Here is a 26,350-nt window from a genome sequence, read left to right as displayed (position 1 = left end):
TACCCATGTGTACATTTGACAAATCCCCACTCCACCTTCCAGTTCCATTTCACCTGATGTATTGTTTGCTTGCTTTAGTACAACTGTACCAAGAAAATCAGGGTAGCCTAATGTCTTGGTTTAGGAAGACAGGTATCTGCTAGGTAAAATTACAATCAGAGGCTCTTTGGCAAAGATTTGGGAAATAGGAATAGCAGTTCTTTACTAGTATGTAATACAAAGCAAACAAACACAAAAAAAACTCCCCCCCCCCCAAACAACTACAGCATTAATGACAAACGACAACAGTACCAAGAACCTTGAGGGCTTTGTTTCACAAAACCCAGGGCAGTTTGGTTTCGGTGTCCCTGCAGGATCTTCAGAGCACCAAGCTGGAACAGTGGAAAAGTCCCGGGCTGGTCGCTGGGATGGCAGGGTGTCCCGGCAGGCAGGGGCAGGATGTCCCGGCAGGGCAGGGGGTGCAGGGTCACGCTGCAGCAAGAGGAGCAGCGCCGAAGAAGCTCGAAGGCGAGGCAGAAAGCGCCCAGCTTCTCCTCGGCGTGCTTTGCGGCGGCTGAGATCCTCGAGGAGCGGCCGACACGCGTCTCCCGAACGCCGGAAGCAGAAAAGCACGCAGCTGCCTCAAGCTATGTCTTTTACCTGCGTTATCTCCCCCTTCTACCTTTTGTCCATTTCTTTGTTTCAGCCAAGCACTCTCAAGTATCCAACACCCGGTCCCCTTGGCAACTCGTGGGGAAAAAATTCCCCAGAGAAAGAAGGAACAAACCCAACCCCCAACACCTAAGTTAAAATTCTGTTTCCAAACTAGGATCCAAGCTAGAGAATGAAGCAATCATAAAGATTCTAAGATGAGGGCATAGCAATGCATGTAATTACGTGACTGAAAATTAGTCTTCATGAAAACTGCTTCAAATGATCATAAGACAGCCAACTCCAAATGGTGGTTTTGGGGCTTTGATTTTTTCAGCCAAATGAAAAAGGATTTGTAATGTACTGTACAATTTTGGAGGCTGTAGCAAAGTATCTATCAAAGGCTGGAATTATTTATTTATAAATAAAGCAGCTGAAATTCTTTGCATCTTCAGCTGTGTTTGGTCAAATAGAAAACCTCACATCTTCCAGTCCATTTACAGAGAGCTGCAATATCAAAGGACTGGATATAATGCTAGAGACCTCTGACTTTATTAGATTTGCTGGTGTTGAAATTTCCTTCTATCCAGTATTTATTTCCAAGTGATTTGGAATACAAAGCACAATTTCAACTTTACAATGAAAGTTGACACTGATGAACATAATTTACTACATACACAGATGTTGTGAAAACATTAAAAATTAGCTAATAATTGCAATACTGAAAATGTAGAAGGCAGTGCTGTTTCCATTAAGCTACCCCTATTAATAAAATAAGGCAGAGTTTTTAAAATACTTACTGAAGTACAGAAGATAGAAGATAATAAATTATAAAACCCATACCATTTCCAACAACACAAAAGAAATATAATACTTGATGGAATCTTAAATGCTTTTCCTTATTAACTGTTTCCCAAGCAATGCAACCTTCCAGTAAGATCTCATCTAATCAATTTCCAGGATGTTTTAGCACTCTCCAATTTAATATAATATATGTTACAAATGGCCTGGTCCAAAATAATATATTTAACATAATCAGCTCCAATGTCTTACATCTTGCCCACTTACGTTTATCCTACTAACAGTATCCATAACATTCCTGTATTAAAATGTTAGCCTATAAACAATTTATAGAAGAAAAAGAAACCGTATTACTTCTCCACTGAAAGCTCAGGTATTTCTGTACTGTTTAAAAATAGAAACATTTAAGTTTTCTATTGAATAGCAGGTGAAAAACCCTTGGCTCTTTTCCACAAGTTAGAATTTTCTGTCTGACGTCAAAATAGCACAACGTAGAGCAACTAGATGACTGTAAACCATCAGTCAGCATTAAACCACAGATGTCTGTATGACAAACTTTACTTTTGTATAATTAGAAATCTAGACTTCAAAGCTAACACTGGCAATAAAGAATGCTTTAAAAGGGAAATGTTTACTAGTTACTTTACTATTGTTTCACACAAAAATCTTTGCAATTGCCAAGATCCTTCCAGAAACCACTCCAGGTGACTCATACATGAAGTGATCTGACCTCCTTAATATAGTCTGGCATTAAAATGTGTTAAAAGTGGATGGTAACAAAGTCCTACTCTTTACACTACATCTCCCCAGGAATCACAATTCTACAATTTTTGTTTCTTTCATTTAGGTATGAAGTTGAGATTTCAAAAAAGAAAAATCAATCAACCAAAACCCAACTGTAACTAGGAATGAAGGATCTGTCATCATCTTCGTTACCACGGCCAGACAAAGAGAATTGTAGCTTAATCATCTGCTTTTTGAATAAGTGGAGAAATGCTTTTAGATTTTATATAAAGATACCTAATTATATGTCCTGTTCCAGGACCATCAACAGAAAACAAATAAAAGTACGGAAGAAGAAATAAAAAATAGAAAAAATGACTAGAGGAAGCACTGGGAAAATAGTCAAGATTAAAGGAAGCAAATCATAAAAATGGGATGAAAAATTAAGAAGAAGTTACAGGTACCACAAAAGGTCAATACCATTTTTTCTTTCCACAACTATGTCTACCAAAAAACCAAATAGATTTAGCACGTTTCTGGAAGATAGACAAAACCCATGCAGAACGTAATTAGAGCTCCTAATCAATGCATAATCCTGCTCCGGGAGGGCATGTCCCTACTGAGTTTGAGGCAACAGAGCATCTTTGTTCCTCTTTGAGAAGATACTATTTTCTAAGTTTCCCAAGGTGTTTTCCAAACACCAGATCTACCATTTCTCAGGTCATACATTTGTAACACCCTAAATAAACGAATACAGAGGATAGTGGAGACGAAGAAAAAGGGGAAAAGAGAGGGTATTCAACAATAACTGCATGTAGGCACAACTAATTCATTTCCTTGGGTTCTAGAAGCCATCAAAGACGTCCAGAAGATTCAGATTAAACACTTGGATTAAGGTGTTTAGAAATAACTTCTGGAGAAGCTTCTTTCTCTCATTAGTATAAGAAAAACCTAGATGGAACAAGAATCCTTACAAACTGCTACCTAAGCTATCAGTTAATAAAACTAGACATATTTACATAGTTACACTTGATCATGACTATATGTCCAAATTTGTAAAACAATCAACTCAAATATGTGAGGGTGCAGATCATCATAAATTTGTACTCACTATTTAATTATTTGTCACCTTCCTGAAAACGGAAAGTTGAAAACAAATTTATATTCACAATATAAACAGCACGTTTTATATCTCCTTTAAAAATTATTCTCATTGCAGAATCACAGAATGATCTGGCTTGGAAGGGACCTCAAGAGACAATCCAATGCTCACCCAGAGCAGGTTCCAGGTGAGTTTTAGATACCTCCAGAGAAGGAGACTCTAAAACCTCTCTGGGCAGCCTGTTCCAGAGCTCTGTCACCCAGAATTGTCACACAATTCTAATTTTCTCCTTTGTACTAAGATGATCATTTCAGGAGAATTGACAAATACAACAAAAATTAAACTAGATTTACCTCAATTCAGCTGAAAATCATCAAGACATGTTGTTTTAAACATGGTCTCAAAAAAACATTCCCATTCAACAGATCTTATTTTGGTGGTAATGCACCACTGGTCTATGGATTTTCCACCACAGCGCACAATGATGGAGAGAGTTACTTCTCACTTGCAGATGGCCCAAAATAATTTTGTTAATACTGATTTAAACACAAAAATTTAACACTGACTGCAGTGACATATCAAGTACAATATGCAAACATTTCCTTTGTGAATTGGTGTAAGAAATTCTTGTTCTCATTTTTAAAACTCAGACTTGTACAACAGTAAATATTTTCAGGGAAGTCAGACTGTTAAAATGCATAGCAGAATTTGCTTAAGGACTGATCGACATAACTCTCCTAATTCTTTATTCAATTTGTGAATAAGCTACTGAAATTACCAGTACTAGATATACTGGACGGTGGAACACACGAAGAGGAACATTTCCAATCCCCCTTTGTTTTTCACTGCCATGATCAGAAATTCACTCTAGCACGGTACTTTACTCTCATGCTATTTGTTCGTGAACATATTCACTCACAGCTCTACAGAAATTTATGTTTATTTAAGCGTGGTCTGCTGCAGTAACATTTTCCCCTGTCTGCTTGTTCTCATGCCATCAATTACAGCAGTGCTGAACCTGACCAGGCCTTACTCTACAGGCAAGTCATTCACTGAGGTTCAGCTCTCCACCAAATGGACTCGCCACACGGTCAGATGAAGGCCAGGGCTTTCTCATGCCAAACAGGAAGCAGGAACAGCAAATCACGAAGGAATGGCAGGACTGCAGCAGCCCTCAGTTCATACACTCATGGAAACATTAAGCCTGCTTCACGCTACTAAAAATAACGCACTATCACCTCTCCCCCACATCAAAAAGTTTACCACGCTGTCTTAACAGTCACTGCCAAGACATTTGGCTGCTACTCTGCCCTTCGTACAGAGCTTCCTGTCTGATCACTCACCCTGGGAGTCTTGTATCGGAACTGACAAAACAGACATAACCTAGGAATTTCCTAAAATGCTCTTAATGACAGCAGTATCCTCCTTCTGCTACTGTATCCCTTATTACTTTCATTACTTGAACTGAATAAGCAGCAAACAATGGATTGCACAGCATGACCAACATTTCAACAGGGAAACTATACAAGGCAGCACTATATTCTCATTTATGAAAGCAAAAATGTAAAACCAACACACCATGCAGGAATGAATTAGGAAGAGCTATTCAAGGAAGTCAAACCTGCATGCAGAATTTATTGTGGCTTCTTAGATGGCTAATAAAAAAATGAAATCTTCTCCTAATATCTTTCAAATGTCAAGCTTTTGCTAGTCTTAATTACAGAGCAACAAATTATGTACAGCATTACTATAATAACAACGTTCTTTCTTTTAACTAAATGGCTAAACATTCTTAAATTAATTTTTTTTCTCTGTATTTTGCAATGGAATTCAGCACACAAAGCTCCCAGGGTAAAAATTAAGACATCCTTCAGTTTACCCTAAGTAGCTGAAAATAAACCATAAGGAGAATTTACAACCACACTTATAAGGAAAGTATTAGAAATTCACCAATTAATAAACAAGCCCCACCTCATCACACTTGCTGAAAGAAGCCTTTTACAAAGAAATGCTTTTAGCCTATTCAACTGAAAAAGAAACCACTCCACCAATATTACTGCCCCTTCATAATATTCACACCTGTTATATAAAGAAAATATGTTGTATATAGGTGTGACTGAAAACAGAAATACCATCAAAATAGTATCTCAAGTAACAGGGACTAAACAGAAGGAGGACAGTTAGTGAATGACTAATACCAAGCACCACTACAAAAAATGCTCCCATTTGTAAAAATCATGCTGTATAAAGCACATTTACTTTCCCATACAGGTAAATTTAAAGATATTCAAGACTGAGAAGTCAAAAATCACTACTACAGGCAAGATCCAAATGCAGGAGCAAAATGAAACAAGCTTCTACTGAAACATAATCTCCTACCATCACAACTGTAAAATTCTACATAATGACAATGATATATGAAGTTTGACAGGGAGCATCACCAAATAATTTTCTGTTGTAACTGTCTTCCAAGATGATGAAGACAGCAACCAAGTAAAACCGTAGCTGCCCCAACATATGAAAAGCAATAAAAAAATCTGAACAACACTGATTCCAGACCAACAGAATAGCTAAGCAGAAACCAGAAATGCAATCTTTTCCTCATAAAGGAAACGTGCAATCAAAAGAAAAAAGGGGTAAAAAGTATCTGTCTGTAATGTGAATTCTGTCATACATGCCTCATGCTTTGCAAGGGCGGCTAGTAAAGGTGAATTAGTAATTAAATGAGACCTGGTCATCTGTAAATTGCAAAGAATATCTAGATAAACACAATCAGCTAGAAACACGTATTCAACACTTCTTAGAACATGCAGAGGGCCTAACACTTCTGGCAGAGGAGTTCAATCCTACAGTCCAGGAGCTCCAAGAACAATTTCAAACCTTAATGAAGTTCTGGTTTGGTATGCTATACTTCATTATTATTTGTTCCTCCTAACCAGGTTCTGATTTTTTTCTTCTGTTCTGCAGTGAACAATCAATCCAGAGCACCTTTTGCCTTTCCTTCACAAGAGAACCACCCATCACTCATGCAAATAACAAACTCTCAAAGCTCTCACAATAAAGACAGATCAATGATCTGGAGGATTCACTTCAGAGGGAGGCATAAGGACAGTACAACTTGATGTGATCTCAAAAAACTGCAGACAGCTTTATTAACTCTGCTTTTTTTGGAGGAAAAACATGAAAGTAGTAATACTGTATGATCTTGCAGGTGTAGATAAAGACCAGTATCTCACTGAAGTATGAGAAGAGGAAAAGAATTAATCCTATGGAACTTGAAGTACAGCCAAAAATTTTTAAAAAACTGCTTCATACTAAAGAAATGTAAATTTAACACAAATGAATAATAATGAAAAAAAAAAAAACAACCTGTTGGCCTTTCTCCTCAAGGAGAAAAAAAAATGCCTTATTCAGCCAGCCTTCCTTAAGTTGTGCTTTTCATTTCTAAAGATAAACTACTTGACTACATCACTATCTTGGTAAAATGCAAGAGCAAGTGAAAAGGGAAAAATATTATTTCACATCCACAAGGAAAAAAAAAAAATCACTAATGATCCAGATTCACAAACTCAAGAAACACACTTCAGTACTGAAATAGTCTCTGTTCACTCAAGTACATTCAAATAGAAATCCACTTTAAAAAATGTGCCTATTACTAGAATAGAACAGTGTGCCACTGTTACTAGAAAATGTAATTACGCTTTTTGACATCTTGAGTACAAAAATAACTGATCATTCAAAAAAAAAAAGCAGCTAATTTCCAACTCTGAACACTAGAACACTAACATGTTTCTAAAATTTATTTCATAAACACAAAACATTATCACATTGTATGGCAAGAATGAAAATGAGTCTTCTCTCCTATAGTCTCAAATTTTAATCAAGTTGGACAGTGACATAACAGAAATACATAATTTTTTTTTCAATTTTAATCCTTTGACATTTATCTGAAAAACATTAATAGTTGCAGGTATTCTACCACATGAAAGGGAATTTCACTTTTTCCATGCTCACATTTTAGAGTATCTTTGGAATCTTCCAACATCCACAGTTTCACTCATATAGCTATAATTCACTAGGATTTCCCTTTTTTCCTTATTATTTCCCTTTTCCCCTTTTTTCCCTTCCTTTTATCCTGATTATTTGAAGGTTTATTACTTCCCTCATAGAAGTTTGCAATTCCTATCTTTCAACACTAAACTGCATTTTTCAGCTCTCAAACTGCCCGAAGCCACAATTCCATTTTTTATACTAATTGAACAGATGCAATAGGCAGTACTAACCCAAGTTCACCTCTATACTAGTTCATTAGTATGTACTATACATACCTGTTTCAGCAAGGCATAATTTTGAGAAATTAGAGCCAACAAACCTTTAACTCTTGTTAAAGTAATATGTACCACCCAAATCTCTTATGCCTATGCATAATATATAAAGATGATAATGAAGTGAACTGACAAAGTGTATTTCAAGTGATGTTCTATTTGGACAATAGTTAGCCCTGTGTTGTTATTTTTCATTAAAGGGGGAAAACAATTATTTCTGTAACCGGGATTGCAGTGTTTCCCCAATTGATTAAGCTACTACAGGAGGCAGAGTGCTTTCAAGACAAAGAGCTGGCTGTCACTTTCACAATGAAAGAACTACAAATGTAGTACATTCTTTTTGAGGCTTAGAACACACCCATCCAACAGCTCCACAAAACAAGCATAACTCAAACATACACAGAGCATACACATCAGTGCTTCAGACATACTGATGTTTGTAACCTATCATCCTGAAGTTGAGCCTTCAGTCATACTATTCACCAGTAAGGGGGAAGTAGAAGAATGAAAAGACACCTGACAAAATTAATTCACATGGAAGTTTGGTTTTTAAACTGTTATGTAGTAGCTAAAGAATGAACATAAGGGTTTCAAAGTGTTTTACCCATATAAAAATGCCGGCTCTAAACCCAATCCTAATAAGCTCAAGGTCTCTGTAATAAGTGAGTAAATTCTGAAGATCTACTTTCTCTAGTTGCCTTCTGCTTTCAGAAATTGACAATGCGCAATGTCAAGAGGTCTAAATCACAATTTTCATACCTCTTACTTAATATTCTACCTTTTTTTGGTAATTCAGAAATTAAGTCTCTCTCCCTATCTTTAGTAATTTCTAAAAATGTCTTCTGAATAAATCTGCTTATAGAGACAGCATGTGTCACCACAAGTTTTCTCACAGCCAGCATCTATTAGCATTCACTAAGTATCCAAAATCAGTAGGTCATCTTAATACCACCTACCACTTTCTTTCATAAGATAGTCTCAATTTTCCTTGTAATATGGAAAATTTTTCCACCACTGAAAAAGACCTAATTTATTCTTATCATTTTACAGAGACACAAAAGTGGTGGTAAAGATGAGCACAAGATACACGTTAATGGCATGGGATGTACTATACAGTCACACTGAGTCACCTTGCTTTGAGTAAGAATACAGGGAAGATCTAAGAGAAGGGCTCTCATAGGGTAATTCTGGTCTCTGAAAAAGGATTTAAGTCATCTAGCTGTGCAGAAGGCAGTTTATATTATCTGGAAATCAGAAAGACAACCATCTTCCAGTTCCACTACTTTTATTTTTCCCCAGTATACTGACAGCAAAGATTTTTGATACTAAAGGGGTTTTGTTCTTTTCGCAAAATGTTTAATGTGATGATCTAAAAAAACATGCCTTCATTTCTTAAAGTATCAATCATCCCGAAGTGAAACACAAAAGCATGTCATACTTCCCCAGCCTTAAAGTGAAGAATAGTAATACTGAAGGAAAGAAAGAAAACTACTGTTTGTAACAATTCAGCATTGCCTTTTAAAGATGATAACTATTTCCTGCAACTGTATCTCAGACACAAAAAAAGTCTCTTTAAATACCGTTCTCTTCTAAGGAATAATTCCATCTGGGATGAGGCAGTCTAAAGATCACTAGAGTATTACAAAATCATATCTCAACTTCCTTTTAGGATGGCACTCTGCAGGCTTAATCTTACACCTGTAGTAAATTAGTTGTATTTCAAAAGTACCTTCCGAAAATGGAAATCAAAGGCTTGCATACAAATACTTACTGCAGGTATCAGTAACTTTTTTACTTCTTCAACAGCCCTCTTCAGCTTTATTTCTGCTCTGTTTTGAGCATCCTCCACAGTGATAAGTACATGTAAATCTTCATTCAGGTGTTCCCAGTTGGGCTTGCCTCGATTCTGTTCTTCCTAAAAAAAAATTAAAACATGGAAGCTATGAAGCACTTACATTCTGTATAAAACAATCACAAACAGTAAACAAATTCAATTCAGTAAAAAGTATGAACTTTCTTTTCAGCAATGTTTCTTCGTACTTTGGAGACTACCATTTCATATGAACTTAGCCTTCAAAATACCAGTTTTGGGGTTTTGTTTGTGTTTTGGAACCTCCTACTCTATATTACACTTTTTAGACTACAATATATATGCTGTTTAGGAGTACCTTCCCCAGCTAAATAAAGGAACAGGAATAAGAATACAAACACAGTACTACTTTCAGTATTATTTAGAGCCTTTCAAGAGTTAAACAGCTAAGACATACTAGCAGTTAAGCAACTTATCTTTTGAAGAGAACTGAAACAGACACCAGACACAGAAACTCCATCTGAATCACTACAGAGAACAGGAGAGCAGTTCTCCAGTGTTAAGAATCACTTTCAAATACTCATGAAGACAAGATTCAAAGAATCAAACACTACAAAAGGAACAGAAGCTGCCATTTTCATAGGAGAGCTGCATGTAATGGATGAAGAAAAGAGAGGAGATGACAAGGCTTTAATACTGAAGTTACAGAAGGGCAAATGGCAAGATGGTCACCATTACACAGGTTACATTACATGGATTACATCACATCCATGGCATTAGTAATTCCAAAGATAAATATTAGAAATGTTTTCAGAAAGGGAAAGTATGCTGAACAAAACATTTTAATTTTAAACAACAGAAACCAATAAATTTAAGCAACACATTCAAGTATCCAGTCTTCCAAAAAATAAAATAATGCAACACAACACAGAAGAAACTTCCCAACTCCTTTTTTATTAAACAATGAATAAAGCTAGATAAATTTTCATGAAACCTCATTCAAATTTGACAATACTTAAAATATAATATAATGTAACAAGTTAAAAATATCTGAGCCTCAAAAAAAAGCTTATTACAACTTTGAATCTATTAAAAGGCCTACATAAACAAACCTATCTTATTCAAAACTTAAGAAGCTGGGTATAATAGAAGAGCCTCCTATTTGTAAGATAAACCCTTGTGGTTTAACCACAATTCACACTAACTATTTTTAAATTGCAAATGCGTCTTTTTCCCCAAATTTCATGAAAAATTCCTCCAGGAAATCAGACACATTGAGGAAATGTTCAAAGATTTAATACCAACAAACGTTTGCAGTGCCTCATATCCATATATACCTGAGGGAGCATTGCTCCTTAGAGTGTTTTCTTTTTAATTCATCTAAGTCTGAAATGTTTCATGGAATAGAGAAGGATAAAAATGGGAGGAAAAAAACTGAACCCTGAGAGATGTATGAAAAACATATGTAAAAGAATCAGTACCTGGAAACTACTTTTCACTAGGTATGTAACGTGCACATATCCATCACTCCATACTATCAGACCCAGTGGTGCGTTTTGTTGTTTCTGAAGTTATCTTCACCAACTTTTTTAACAAAGATGGCTGTGAAAACAGGTCCACCCATTTCAGAAGGTGGAAACAGAGTGAAAAATAACTCTCACTTATGATATAATACAGAATGTGACACAAAGTGCAGCTGACTTATAACACACTCAGTTGAAATGTAATCTTTGAAAGAACTATGACAAGGTATTTGCAACTAATTTATTCACTCATGATCAAAACTCCACTATCACTTTTTAAACAATTACATTCTTTTTTTTTAATTCAAAGCAGAAGTAAGCTGTTTTCTTTTAAGATGGTGACAAGCTACATCAATATGAGGTATTATACAAAAAAATACGTTACAGGTATGAAGAACGAGAGAAGGTTCCTAAACCAGCAGAGGGCAGAGGAAGAAATGTGCAATTACCTCTCCTTGCACTGAGACAGTGTTGGAATGGGAAAGGTCCTAGTAACTAACACCAGATGCAGGAAACCTGCACTATAGTATCACAGGAGGCAAAACAAATAAAATTTAAGAGACCAAGAGGAACAAATGAGAAGAAAAGGCGCCCCCAAGTAAAGCAGCAAGTTCTGTTCCTGAAAGACAAGGAATGCCTAAATGCAGTTTTAGCTACCATGCCATTAAACACCATGCACCATGTTTATACATAGCGTGGGCAAACGTAAAGGAGCTTTATGGTGTGGTATCTTTTTCTCTCATAATGAAAATAATATGGTGCAAAAACTCCAAAACTTGTTTAAGATTCATGCTACATCAAGTATTGGCACTGTACTCCAAATTACTCTGTTGCAGCATGAGACTTTTTTGTTCAGTTTAAAAAGAGAACAAAAAAGCTGCATATAGGACAAACAAATGATACTGAAGATTTTTTATTCCTCTAATTTACTTTTAGGTGGAACATGTTGTGTGTAAGGTAATCACAGGTATTATTAGGGTGAGACCTCACAGCACAAGCAATCACACAAACTATTTATCAGTAAGATAACTGAAGTAGTATATGACTATGATAAGCTTTTCTACAGCCATGAAGTACAGCAATAAAAGCACAGTTGTTGAGAGTGCAATTTATTAAGTCAGATGGTCAGACAGAAAGAAAGGTTAAGGAGAATAAAATTTCACACTACATTTAAAAAATAAAAGAGAAAAACCAGAAAAATTGGAATGGGCTTCCAATTTATGTTCTACCTCAATATGCTGGGGTTATGACTATATCCGGTGCTCCCACTCATGTCTCATGAGATGGTTTTCTTAGTGGGTTAACAATTTTCTAAGAAATGCCTTTTGTTTGATTGAAAACGCTAGTTGAATGTTATATCAGTATGTATATTTGATTATTTACATGTTTGCCTTTACCCAAATTGGGAAATTCAGGTCTTTACTAGATCATTCATTTCAACAGAAAGTCAGGTGCAAAACACAGAGTTACAGTCATGAAAGAAAGATAATCTGCAAACCACTTGCATTTAAGAGCTACCATTTTTTAATGCTACCTCATTCTCCTTTTAAATTCTAAACGGATGGTTTGGAAAAACATATTTTCCCGCCAAGTAAAATCTTTATTTATATTAAACTAATCCTCTGTGCAACAAGTCTTGAACACATCTTTTCTCAACCATGTTTTGTTATAGTAAAGCCTGAACAGGGAAGTTGAATGTATGTGGAACTCAAGTAGGAAGGTATCTTTCTGAAGACTCATTAAATATGGCCAAAGATTTTAAAGGTTGATTAGGGTTTTTTTGGGGGGGAGAAAATGGTGAAAAGATGGGCAGGAAGAATTACTACAACTTGCTTCATTACGTAACTTGGTACAAAGAAACTACAAGGTGTGGCAGTCTTTAAGTGAACAGCAGATAAGACAAACCATAGATTTCAAAGATTCAGAAAATGTCTGGGGTGGGAAGGGACCCTGAACATCACTCAGTCCAAACCCTCTGCTCAGGGCAGGGTCAACTCAAGCATGTTGCTACACACTTGGGCCAGATTTTAAACATCTCCAAGGACAGAGACTCCACCCCCTCCCCCTGGAGACCTGTTCAGTCTTCAACCAGTGTTCAATCACGACAAAAAGAGCGCTTTTCCTTAGGTTTAAACATAATTTCTTTTCTTTCAGTGTGGCCATTGCCCCTTATCCATCATTAGCAACTGTTGAACCATTCAGCCTAGTTGCCAGGTCTGCCTATTGAAAAAGCAGTCAGGAGTAATAGAAATTGCCATGAGAATTATTTTGGGAAAGAAACATTTGCTACTGCAGCAGGAAGGGAATGTACACTGAAGGAAGAAACAGCACCAGGAAAATCAGAAAACCTGACTAAGACTTGGGGAAAAAGAAATTCAATTGCATATATTAAAAATTCTATTACATACACAAGAAGCAATTGGCAGCATGAAGTCTTCCTTCATCCCAGAGATTGTTTATGGAAAAATTATACAAGAAAAATGGAGACTGAAGATGTAGGAAACTACAAAGTAAAGTGATTTATGCTACAACCTTGGGGAACAACAATATTAGAAAAGCTTAATTATAACCAAACTATCTTGTCTGCTAAATTAAAGAACATTAAGGACAACATAAATGGCAAATGAAAATTCACTGTGTTCCTTGTTTGGCAGAAATTTCAGTATCCTTAAATATAGCCTAATTCTGTAGACAAATTTGCTTTCATTCTCTTGCCTGTGCATATACACTCATTAATCCTCAGAGCACCTATGCACAATAATGGACTACTCAATATTTATCTTGCTATTAGGGTCAATGTATTAGGTAGTTAAAAAAAAATATTGCTAGAAGTCCTCAAAATTTAGCTGCACAAAAAAAAAAAAAAGCAGTTTAGGTAGAGGAATTTTCTTGGGGAGGGATTTAGGGGGAAGCAAAAAAGCAGGTAAAGGATGCAACTGACTTGAATTTACAAAATCAAACTTAAATATTAGAAAGGCTGTTCCATGAGGGGAACCACTAAAGTCCAGCTCTCTCTAAAATCATATTCCCATATTTTCCACACACCTCACCATACCACAGTAACTTCAAGTTGTGGTCTTGGGCCTACATGGCCATTCCTATTTACATATTCACCTCCCATCCTAAAGCTTTCTTCTTAATTTCTCAGTCCCTGACTGAACAAGAATGAGACAGCAGCTTACCAGATTTCTGTAAGCTACACAAAGCAGAAGACTGAAAACTCCTAGTCTAGAACAGAGTATGAAGTTAGGCCTCTTCTCTGTCCGGACAATATGTTTCAAAGAACTTCAAACCCAAATGAAAGAAGTGTCAAGGTTGACTGAAATTGTTAACATTATTCAAACGCTGGAAAAGGAAAAATTTCAACACAAAGAAAGGCATCAAAAAAGTTTCATCATCAACTTAAAAAAAAAAAATCTCAAATGTTATTTCTCACCCCAAAGACCTTCACAGTATGGCCAACTGATGAAAAATAAGTTGACAAATTAAAAACTGATGAAGAAGGATCCAGTCACTTCCAACTGTCAGAATACAGTTAAAGGAAAATGAAATAAACACTGAAAAACTACTACCCTAGTATCTGTTCATATGCGGCCAGAGAAATACTAGTTAGACCGTAAAAAAGGAATGAAAGAATGAATGCAATGTGGTAAGAGTGGAAGCAACTTTCCCACATGGCACTTTTTTCAGAAAGCTGTGGGCTATTCTGTAGTAATAAAAAAAAGTGCAGCTTCCATCCTATGCACTTTTTTCCACTCCATCTCATACAATTTCCTGTAATGTAGGCTACTAAAAAGATACGGAACCAGCTCACTACCAACAGCAGGGATCTTTTAAAGAAGTCACCAGCTCAAGGAAGTGTAGAAAATTACCCTTAGCATTCTCACTCATCTTGAAGTGATAGGCTATTAAATTCTGTTTTCACCAACCTATTAAACAAGTTGGTCTCCCTACTGAATGACAAAAAACACAGAAAAGATAGAGTAAAAGGGAAGAATGTTTTCATATAATGACAAATTGAACACTAAAATTAAAAGGCATCAGAATAGCTTTAGCCCTTCACACCATACAAAGGTTTAATTCAAGTACACTCTAAGAACTTTAATTAAAATTATCCTAAGATATAAAAACCAGTATAATCACTCACCGCCACTTCTCACAGTCAAATGGAGGAGGTAAGATGTGGAGAGAAGAAATTCAGCTATTTAGTAAAAATCTCACAATATATTTTGTCTAATTAATTGTGCTGCAGGTACATTAAAATTGACAGTAGCTCTAGGTGAATATTTCATTTTCATAATGAAAGCATTCACACACATATATCAAAAATTCTAAGAGCAGTTTAACAGAAGCCGTGTGATTTAAAAAAATAAAGCTAACATGTCGATTTTAAAGAATTTTGAAACAGAAGTTAAATTTAACTAAAAAGTCACAAATAAGGTAATTGTAAAAAAATTCTAGTCCTGATCTAATTTTAGTAACTTTAAGTAAGACATGATATGTATTGCGGCCATGCAACAATATCTGAATTAGCAAGTCCAAGAGAAACATTATTCAACCATTCAATACAGTTTACATCTTACTTTACAGCCTTTTGCAAACACAGTTGAACTGGTAAAAAACCAAGTCAGAAGAATCTTAGAAGAATGCACTTTGCCCTAAAGTCATATACTGCCAACCTTTCAAGAGCTGTCTGTCTTGTGTTGTTTAATGAAACTTCCATTTTTGCAACTGTTCTGCCCACCCAAGCTACAGAATAGTATTTTTAAATTTTTGGCTTCGCTGCTGCAGAGACAGTTCGAAACAAACATGCAGAAGACATTAGATTTCTGTAACACTGTTCAAGGAATAAACCTGTCTACAAATAACTCCACATCAGCTGATCCACATTCATGAGAAGTCCAGACGAAATGAAGCAAAAGTCACTGGGATCATCTCTTTCTGTTGCATTACTGCATCCTTGCCTGAGCAGTGTAACAACTTGCTAAGGTTCCCTGTCCTTGCCAGGCAGCCCTTACTGCTCCCACCGGGACTGGCCCCAGCACCACGCCAGCCTTTCAGATCACATGCTGATGTAGGAGAAGCCTCCCCCCTTCCCTCCCTCATTTTCTGCTGGACAAGGGAGTTTGCAACCATAAAGGGCTACAGACCGCCAACACAAGGTCAGTGCTGTAGCTGGGAAAAGGTGAAGGTGAGGGACCATATTTTAACACATAACTGCCCCTTAAGAGACTGTCTCACCATGTCTCATGAAACTATTCTAAGTGAAATCCAATTATGCGTGATGTGCCAGGGACAGAACACAGTCATCTTTGTTATTTGGTATGATGCAACATGCTCATCTGTGTATCAAATGCTAGTATTACGGTAACAACTGTAAATCGGGGCTTTCTCCTTCCATTTGTGCAACTGAATCTTAGGTCTTGACAGGACTGACTGGTAAAAAGCAAAGAAAAAAATCCAGAAAAACAACCCATCCATCCCCAAGCCTGTATTTGAATGCTACAGTCCTGATATTAACATTTCAATAGAAGTTGTTAATTTAGATGAGGCCTGCAAACAGAGTAAGTGCACAGGTAAGTACCAAAAATAGAGGTTTCTTTCAGATCAAACTCCAAGCCAGCCCTGCAGAAAACCAGTTTAAAATGATGCACTAATTACAGTATCTGTTTGAACAACAGAAGTAATTTTATAACATGAAGCATCAGAACACACTGATTGTCCTAACCCCTGCTGATAAACTGCTTTAATTGTGCAGTTACAGTCAGGCAAATTAACAGAGACTTTTGCTCCTACTGAGTTTCTAATGCCAGCAGTTCACAAGCAGAAAGCTGGTAGAAAACAGTAAGGTTACAAAAGTATGCGCTGAGAGAACAGCACCTGGTCAGGGAGAACATGGCAGCTTACTCCACGTTTAGAATTTCTGATTGAAGTTTCCACCTATAGAAACAACTGATCAATTGCTTAAATTAACAGTCACATACTTGTTGTTTCGATTGTCAAACAAGTTAGTGCTATTTATCGAGTCTTTAATTATAAATTATTACTGCATACCAAGCCCCCACACCAGGACAATTTTGGATTGAAAAAGTGGGTGTCTTCCAGCAGCACACATTAAACTAGCCAGTAGCTGTCAAACACTGTCAAAGGGCATTATCTACTGCATCTTTTAAGAACCGTTCTTTAAAAAAAAAAAAATCTGGCTGCATGAAACAACCTAATGTTTAAACGACACAAGAGGATTCTGTTCTCTGTCTCAAAGCCCCAACACAGACTGTGCTCAGGAGATTCCGACCAGGCACCGCCCCAAGTTCAGATCTGCCCTGCAGTCAAAATGGTTCCTGGATGCTGGGAACAGCCCCCTGGATGTTTCGGAGCGAGCGGAGCCCTGGGGGCTGTGCCAGAGGAGGAAGCTCCGCCACCGCCCGCCCGCAGCGCTGCGGCCCCCGCCCCGCACGGGAACCGCTCCGGACAGCCCGGCCGGAGAAACCTGGGCAAACACGGAACACCCCGCCAAACTGGCAACAGGACTGCATCTCGCCAGCATTCTCTTCTGGAGTATTTCTCCCCAGTTGTGCCCGTGTGAAAAATAAGGTTTGTGGAACAAGCGGTATTCCCGAGTGCTATCAAAGCCCTGTTTGCCCGTTCAACCTGTTAAGGCTGAGTATTTCACTCTCGTGGGAGAAAAGTAAAAAAGTTCTGCATGCACCGGTATCCACAGGGAAATAAATGAGAATTTAACACATGAAATCCACAGCGTAAACTCAGTATCTGGATATATTGCCTAGAGATTAATGTAATTTTTAATATTGATACTTAAAATTACTATGAAGTAACAAACTTTACCCAGGCAGGAGAGAGACTGTTCATTTCTCCGACTTAGGAACACAGGTAAGAGTTTTAACACTTTATCAATATTCCTGGCATAGTAAACTTTCTGTGGATACAGTTACACCGATATCCAAGTGTGGTTCTATTCCCCTACAGAAAAGGGAATAAGCAGTATGAAACATTTCACAATATCGTGATTCTTTTTACACACCGACCACTCACGAAACAAACATGAAATTCCCTTGAAAGAAAATGAAATTCCAATAAATCCGGAATGCAAGTCTTCTTGGTTCAGAGTTAGCTTTTTGAAGGGAAGTACCTCCATATTCTGAATTGCAAGGTACAAAAGACTTTTTCAGTGCAGGCTTCGACCAACAAAACCTAATCTGTGAGAGTGGACACATTCCTCAGAGCATTCTCTAATCAGGAAATACAGGCAGTAAGTGTATTTTAACTCATGACTCAAGTCCATTCATCATCAGTCACTAATGAAATTAACTTCAAAAAAACCTGCAACTGTTCTAAAATCACTTCTGCATAAACCTATTTGCCTCTGAGTTTATGAGCATTATTAATCAGTATAAAGCTGATTCCACTATTCAGCTTTAGATGGAGAAAGGATGACAAAAGTAAGTGTTCTTTTATATACCCTATTATCAAGCAGCACCGATGTACCATGCACACATAGTAAATTACTCAATTTACTTCAAACACTTTACAATTTTTATTTTAAAAATAATTAACAGGATATTAAAATTACATATAATATATGTAATAGAAAAAATCTAGAATAGATCAGTTTTTATAAACATGAAAAGGTATCTCTTAAAGCAGAACCAATATGTCACTAATGTAGTATTTTACTATATAATACAATTGAATATATTCTTTTAAGTACAGTAAGATTCTTTTGTATATCTCAGTTTTTATTTAGGCAGTATTCCAGCTGCATTATGTTTTAATTTACCATTTTATTTCCTTCTACCCAGGAAGAGGACTAGGACACCAAGGTACTAGCCTTGCTAACACATGCCTCTATTCCACCCAAAAACTTACCAAGGTAACTAAAACTCTGCTAAAGTTCACACTGACAGGCAAAATAGTCTTAATTAAACTGAAATCTGATGAACATTTTCCATCTGGGATTCTCATACGAGGAGATCTGAAAATGCTGACATCCAAAAAGGACCTAATCTAATGTACTCTCCAAAACTAACTCAAGGCATAGCAACTTCAAGAAATTTGCTTGGAGAAAGAAGCTGCAACTCTAAGAAAATGCAATGTAACTATCCAGGGGTTTGTACATGGGCCAGGAACTGAGCATCAAGATCCTAATACTGCCTCAGGCCAAAAGTCGCCAGCATCACCAGGTGCTGTTCCAAGAGTGCCCTAATATTGGGCCACAGAAACAGGTGATTGCCACTTTGCCTTCCTGCAAATCACTGCCCAGAAGGTGAGGGGGGGGAAAAAAAAAGAGAGGCATCCCCAGCCCAATCATAGAGGACTTCATCAGGAGTTAGGTTCCTGTGTTTTTACTTAGGACTGGAAGCGTTTTGCAGTTGTGAATGATTAAGTGAAACACGTAAATAGCACACTAAGGTGTACCCCCTTTTTTATAGCTTCAAGATAATCATCCTAGTTTTTAGTTTTTCCATTAATATGAAACTTTTACTTTCACCTGTGCAATGAACATAAATGGTAGAAAGCATCATAGTCATCTCTGATTTAATGATTTGGGAACTTAGGGAAATACTTGAGCATTACAGTTTATAGTCAAGTGCTATCACTATTCCTCAACTGTATTTACAGGGAAAAAAACAGTCTGCTCATTGGTTTCTCAGTCTTTTAGTCTATACAGTATACTAATCCCAAATATTTCTGAGAATATTTTTAATGGTTAAGAGAAAATCAAGCAAACAAACAAAAAACAACAAACTAAAACTCCAACCCTGAAACACTGTTCTTGACTCCAATCTGGAATGCCATTTACAGCATGCTGTATTTGGAAAACTGCACTCTAAGTTGTATTAGCCAATAGCACTTGGCCAAGTAAAAAAACATAAAACAAATTATACTTTTGTATTCAATGGATGACATGATCTGATCCTAGGCTAGCACTGTAACTATACATGTTTTAGAACATTTTCTTTCCTCTTTTGAAGTACTATCATGTAACTTTCATCAACAGTAACTGGATTGTGGTATCTTGTATTTACTGAATTTCAGCCATTTTTACTTCTCAATTCCATGTTTTATTTCCTCTGTCTTGTTTTGACTTGATTGCTGTATTGCACAGGAAACATGACCAATGTATTAACATTCCCGTCACCAATAATGTGAATTCAGTGTTAAATTGATCTGTTTCACAGCGAAACTCATCCTCAAACCCTCAAGCTCCTGCTCTTTTATGACAGCTCCACATATAAGTGATATTGAAAAAACTGAAAGGAACAAGAAGTATCAAAATAAACCCACACTTCTCTTCCGGTGCTATTCCTGCTTAATCTAAACATGAATTCCAGAAACTTTCACTTGTCTACGTTAAAAGCCTACAAAGCGGACGAAACTACAGTAGTTCATACACACATTTGTGATATTTTCATGTTTGTGTTTTTTAATTAGGAATAAGTGACTGGGGTTTTTTTTCAAACTGAACTTACAGACCTCTTAAAGAAAAGGAGGGGAAAAAAATATCAAAAGTAGAAAAAAGTGTAACAGCTAAATGACCTTTTGTAAGTATCAGAAAAAACAGCTGCTGCTACCTTGCATTTCAATGCCAACACATCCACACTTCTACTTCCTTGTTCTCAATTTGCCTGTCGTTTCCAGAGTCCCCTGGCTCAGCCTTTGCTTGAAAATCCAACCACTCTGCTGTTAGCATTTCCTCAAGTTACACATGCCTCTCATATAGATAAAAATTACAAGATATATCAAAAGGGGTTCCTCTGTGTAAATCTTAGTGAAGGTCTTAAGGGAGTACATTGAAGACAACTTTGCAAAATTGCAATATATTCCCACCAACCCTCTGCGCTTTTTGTTACAAAATAACTGTAAACTTTTTTTAACAGAGAATTTTTCTTCCCCATTTTCCCATGCTCCTAACTTTACAATACACCATTACTAACATCAACATCTTTTCTGAGACTGCTTAGCACTTAGTAAGAAAAGTGAAATTTCACTAATTCCACAGCTTTGCACAAAGGCACACAATTAGATGTTGCTAATATTTTAACAGAAACTTACACTGAACACATTAACATAACCTCAGTGTGCCAAGAAAATTAAAAAGCGCCACCTCTTAGCCCACAATATAATAGACAAGTTTCAGATATAGTATAAAACTATGCACAGAAGCCAAATTTAAGAAAATAAAACTGAAAATTCTTCCCTATTTCCTCCCCTCCTCCCAAAAAATGAAGTAAAAAAGTAACAAGTTTATACATTTTACTTCTTGTATGTACAAAAATGTGACCTTGGTTTAAGAACATGGAGTTACTACCGTTTCCATGAACTGAGACTTGTAACGTAAAATAAAATTATTGTTATAGTAGTGTGTAGTTAGCTTTATTTTAGGACATTGTGATCTTTGGGTTTTTAGTGTTTGTCAAAGCTATTAAAAAAGAGATTCATGACTCAAACCAAACACACCTAGATAGTAGTTAAGTAACTCTGAGTAACTTCCCAAGCCATAAAGAAACTATTTTGCTCAGAGAAATGAGAAAAAGAAAAAAATTAAGAGCTGAAAAACATTCAACATCACTGATTTTTTCAGAATGGTTCAGGGACAGGTTGGGGAAGGGAAAGGATAGTGTACATAACTTTAATACTTTAACCTGTGACACTTTGCCAATAGAACTTTATTTGTGGCCTACAAGAATGCAGCCAAACACAGGAAAGAGGCCATGTGCAGGAAAGCAAAGCTGTTTTTATTGCTAGGACCAGGCTGACATGGTTGCAATGCCAGAGCTTTAGCTCAAAATCTGTATCTTGCAATTCTTGAGAATGGTTCTTTGTGATTTGGATGTGTAACTAAAGAATAACCAAGTTTTGACTAGAGCAGCCAGAGTCAGACTGGAAAAAATGGGGCGAGGGGGAGGGATGCAATCAAAGTTACAACAGCTCTCACACATAAACTGAAGTGCTTTGTGGAATCCCGACCTTGGCAAAAAATAGCGTATCAAGTACTTATATGATAATACCTAGTATTTTTCTTAGTTCCCCTTTCTTCTTTCAATTCTTGGGATGAATCTTCATTGGAGATTTCATCAAAGATGTACTCCTGCTTCCTCTAGGTAGACTTGAGCATAAGAAGACTCAAGTGCCTAGGCAGCCAAATGCTACCCTGTACATTTGGATTAAAAGTGCCTCTTATGCCAACAAGAAAGAAGAATGCTGAACATAAACCAACCTTTTCCACAAGTGGTTGCTAAAATGAATATTGACAACTTTAGACACAATGTCTGTGCTTATAATTTATCTTGCATAGTCACTTCAGAGAAGGAAACTGTCCAAATCCCAAGACAGAACTATTCTGAGTTTTCCCGTACAGAAGGGTTTCATCCACAGACTTCAGTTTTGCACAGCTGCAGGGGTAACTGCTGACACCCACAAGAGAAGTGGATCCATTCCTTTCTCCTTCCCTCTCCTTTGTACCAGCAGCAACAGAGCCAGTTAACACAGCAGCAAAGTACTGCTGCCAGATGAGGTTTTGCCTGTTTAGCAAGCTGAACTGGCTCAGTGACACATGCCACAGACAGCAGGCTGAGCACAATGAGGGCACACAGAGGCAGATCTCCCCGTGTAGGGAGCTGCCAGCTGTCAGTCACACCTCTGGCAGGACACACAGCAGCGCCAAAGGCAGTGAGGGCGGGGAGCCCCCTGCTCTGACTGCCCAGGGGACACCTTGGCATTTGGAAGCACCACCTACGTCAAATGTGATCTCACCGCAATACACAAATTACTATTAAAAGTTATGTATTCTGAAAAGTCAGTTTCCATGCCGAGTTAGGGCTGCAGAGCAATCAGCTTCCTTCCACTTCAAATGCTCCATCGAAGTTGCTTACCTGAGAAACTAGCACACTATGTCCCATGTATTTAAGCAAGGGTGTGTCAGAAGAAAACCTTGTCATTCACAGCATAGTGATTAACTCTAAAATAAAGTTCACGTAGACATAAAGGTTTGGAATCTTCTTTAAAATGTGTAATTTCACAAGAGATATTAATGCGAATTAAATAATCTAACTTATATTTTAAAAATAAACGAGATTTTTTAAAAAGAATACAGAAAAATCAAATTTGCCACTGAATACAGAACCGACAAAAAACACTGACCAACAAACTGAAGTTGAGACCCTGAAAGAATTCAGAACTACTGCCTCAAATAATCTCGGCACACAAGTTTTCCCTGTATTTAAGACTGAAACCTTGCACACAGTCTGTAATTACAGATTTATTGCAGCAGTTGCCTCAAAACCTTGCTACAATTACATGGGATTTGACACAACCAAGCTACCACCTAGATAACTCAAAGTATGACCACTGTTCCAAACCTTCTTTACAACCAATTTCATGCAACTACTGCATTGATTACAATGACTACAGAATGAGGAATATTCCAGCACGTGCCAAATGTTCTCAAAGCTGGATTAAAATGTAGTAATAGTCATGCCAGTTAAAGACTGTATAGCTGAGTGCCAGCTTGGCACTGATACTAAATGGCTTTTGAGAATATCGTTGAAAATATATTAGGTAAAACCTTTCCTGCAGCACAGAAATGATTCATGTTCAGGATCCACCTTCACTGCACAGATAGCACCATTCCAGTGATTTAAAAAAATCAACCACACAAAGAAGTCCAACACAGCCACAGAAATATCTTCAAAACCCCAAAGCAAACAAAAATTAAACTAACCCCTCCAACAAACATCACCCAAAAAAAAAGTTAGCACATAGCTATATGACTTTAACATTGCAAAAAGAGTTCCCTGGTCCTTTGGTCCTTCAGTGAATCTGTCCTTAAGGTCTGGGTTCGGAAGTCTTTATTCACTTTCCACACTTAATGAAGTGAAAACCACAAATTTTTAATTTTTTAGTTCACTTAAAATACTGTACACTAGCTCTTTATACAGCACCTGTGTAACACATTTAAAATAAAACCTTTGTGAAATTAATGAAATAAATCATTTCTGTAAAGGAGTAATTATAAAAATTATGTCCACTTTTTAAATTGGAAAACAGCATTTAATAAACCTCCTGCTCATTACATAAGCACAAAAGAAAGTGAAAACTATTCATAATTTTGATTCAAAGTCAAATATCACAATATTTACATGTATACTGGTTTCAGGAGAGAATGTCTAAATGTGCATCCTTCAAAATCCCATTCAATTAGCAGTTCTACAACTGCTGTTTAGGAGACCTCATCATCCTTCCAAAAAGACACCTGATTTCGCTAAAACTTTTTGAATCCCACAAATTCTGGTAAAATGTACAAAAGCATTCACCAAAGGAATGTAATTTTCTAAAAAAACTCATTAAAAATGAATTTGTGGACATCTTCACTTGCATCATTTGGAGTAAAATTGAGTGTGCAAACGAAGATCTATAACTAACCAAATTATCACAGTTCCATTGCAAGTTACCGTAATATGCAAAATTAAGGCTTATTATGAAAAATTTCAAGTTCTGTTTTCTCAACACATTCCCTCAGCTACCGAAGATATTAATGCAGAGAGAAATATCATCAATAAATACAGGACAGATTAAAAGAGGCAAACAGAATGTCATTACAGTATGAAGCTACAGAAGCAAAGTAAATCCTTGATGTGCTACCCAAGTCACTATTTTAATCTGAGCAACTTTTAAACAAATTCCAGTACACTAGGAGAAACACACAAGAAGTTTTTTAAAAAATTCAGCGCTTCTGCTCTTCAAAAGACAAGTTCCAAGCTTCTTCCATCAAAATATCCTTAAATACGTTTTCAGATTGCATGCTGATCTGCCCCCACAAAAAGTCAAAGGAAACTTTTACAGTTTAACTTGATATACTGCTGAATCACAAAAGTTGAAGGACGCAAGACTGGGTAGAAAAGGTCATTATATGGAAGCTTTTCTTATATTTTACAATGGTTTCACCCACCTTGGAAAATAAGACAGCATTGCACATGAATTGAGGACAAAAATAATTACACACTTTGCTCACATCCTCAAGAGACAGGTAGAAGAAACGTCAATTTCTTCATTCTAAACGTTTCTTCTTCTTCAGAAAAGCATTACAGCTTTTTTTCAAAATGCATTTCCAAGAGATGACAAGGATTTACTGCCAACTGACAGGTCCTGACCTCCCACCTCCTTTTTCCCATCCTCTCCCTTTCTCAAACTGGCACAGGTATTAATTTGGATCAATACAGCTTATTAACTAGCATTTTTTTTTAATGCCCACTGAACCATTCTCTCCCATTAGCTGACCAAAATCTAGCTTCTTTGCTGTTCCCACTGTAACCCTTCTAACATGGACTAGAACATTTGTTCCCACCTCCCAAAACAGAAGTTAAGCAAAGCTTTCCCAAAGGTGCAATTCCATTTTCTTATGCAACGATGCAAACTGTGTGGTTTTATTCACAATAAGGAATAGGAAGGTCCAAAAAACCATAAGCGAAACAGATAGTTCTTTCCTGTACCTCTAATACAGCCTTCAAGATGATGTGATGCCATCAGGAGAAACTCAAGGCGAGTGTTCAGAAATGTCCCTAGCACAGAAACAGTTACAGGTTTCGTACCAGTACATAAGAGGTTGCTCAACTGTTCACAGTGAGAACGCCCAAGAGCTGACTGGAACACCAGCAGCTGGAGGTCAGAAACAATGGACACTCCTTTTATTTTTCGACGAAGAAAATCACTTACAACCCGCCCAACAAATTTTCATTTTGTAGATCAGTTCAAAAGAAAAAACTTCATCAACTGTTATCAAACTTCATCAACAAGAACCTTTCAATATTAGAGCTACGTATTTTTACACCAACTGTGTATTGCAACAGTGTGTAACTCATGTGAAACCTGTCAATATTCAATAAAAGCTTAAAATACATTCTTCCTCACATAGCATCACACAAAGCAAATTCAGGAAAGCGGGAGAGGCTGAGGTTCTTTTTCAACCAGTCTCCTCAAATAGTAGGTGATTTGCAAAAACTTACTGGAATGTTTACAAGAAGTAAAATATTTACTTGCCTCTACCTCCAAAATTGCTGCATCATGGCTGTCTCTGCTCTTAAAGGAGACCTGAAAAGCAAAAAAAAATTGGGCTTGTGCCCTATTTTGCTTCTTTAAGATGTTTGAGAGGCATGAGGAGCTAGAATTAGGGCTTTTTTTTTTTTTTTTTACCCTAAGATGGACATAAATTATTCCTTCTTGTTTACACTTGAGACTGAAATTTCAAGAAGCCATAATATAAGACAATCTAGTAAAGGAAAAACAGTGCAAGAATCAACAGAAGCTAAGTCACAGAAGAAAGAACAAACTTCTTTATTCCTCCCTCACCCCTACTTCTTCAAGTTCTCCTCCATTTGAGTGATGAGTAACACAAAACCCTTTTCCAGAGTTAAGCATT

The 26,350-nt window shown here is 36.9% G+C and overlaps 1 protein-coding gene across 7 annotated transcripts in view; it reads right to left on the bottom strand.

The window, feature by feature from the left end:
* The window catches only part of QKI (QKI, KH domain containing RNA binding), a 152,762-nt gene that overhangs the window by 40,877 nt on the left and 85,535 nt on the right, over window positions 1–26,350 (bottom strand). For all 7 annotated transcript variants that reach the window (XM_066178665.1, XM_066178658.1, XM_066178659.1 and 4 more), the window contains one exon: window positions 9,353–9,496. In XM_066178665.1, coding sequence (XP_066034762.1) covers window positions 9,353–9,496 — 144 coding nt within the window. The remainder of the gene's footprint in view (window positions 1–9,352; window positions 9,497–26,350) is intronic.

Source organism: Chamaea fasciata, unplaced genomic scaffold (genome assembly GCF_029207755.1).
Source record: "Chamaea fasciata isolate MVZ Bird 193981 ecotype frontalis unplaced genomic scaffold, bChaFas1.0.hap1 SCAF_3, whole genome shotgun sequence".
Taxonomy (NCBI): domain Eukaryota; kingdom Metazoa; phylum Chordata; class Aves; order Passeriformes; family Sylviidae; genus Chamaea; species Chamaea fasciata.
Note: the sequence above shows the minus strand (reverse complement) of the source record. Positions and strands in the feature narration are given on the sequence as shown.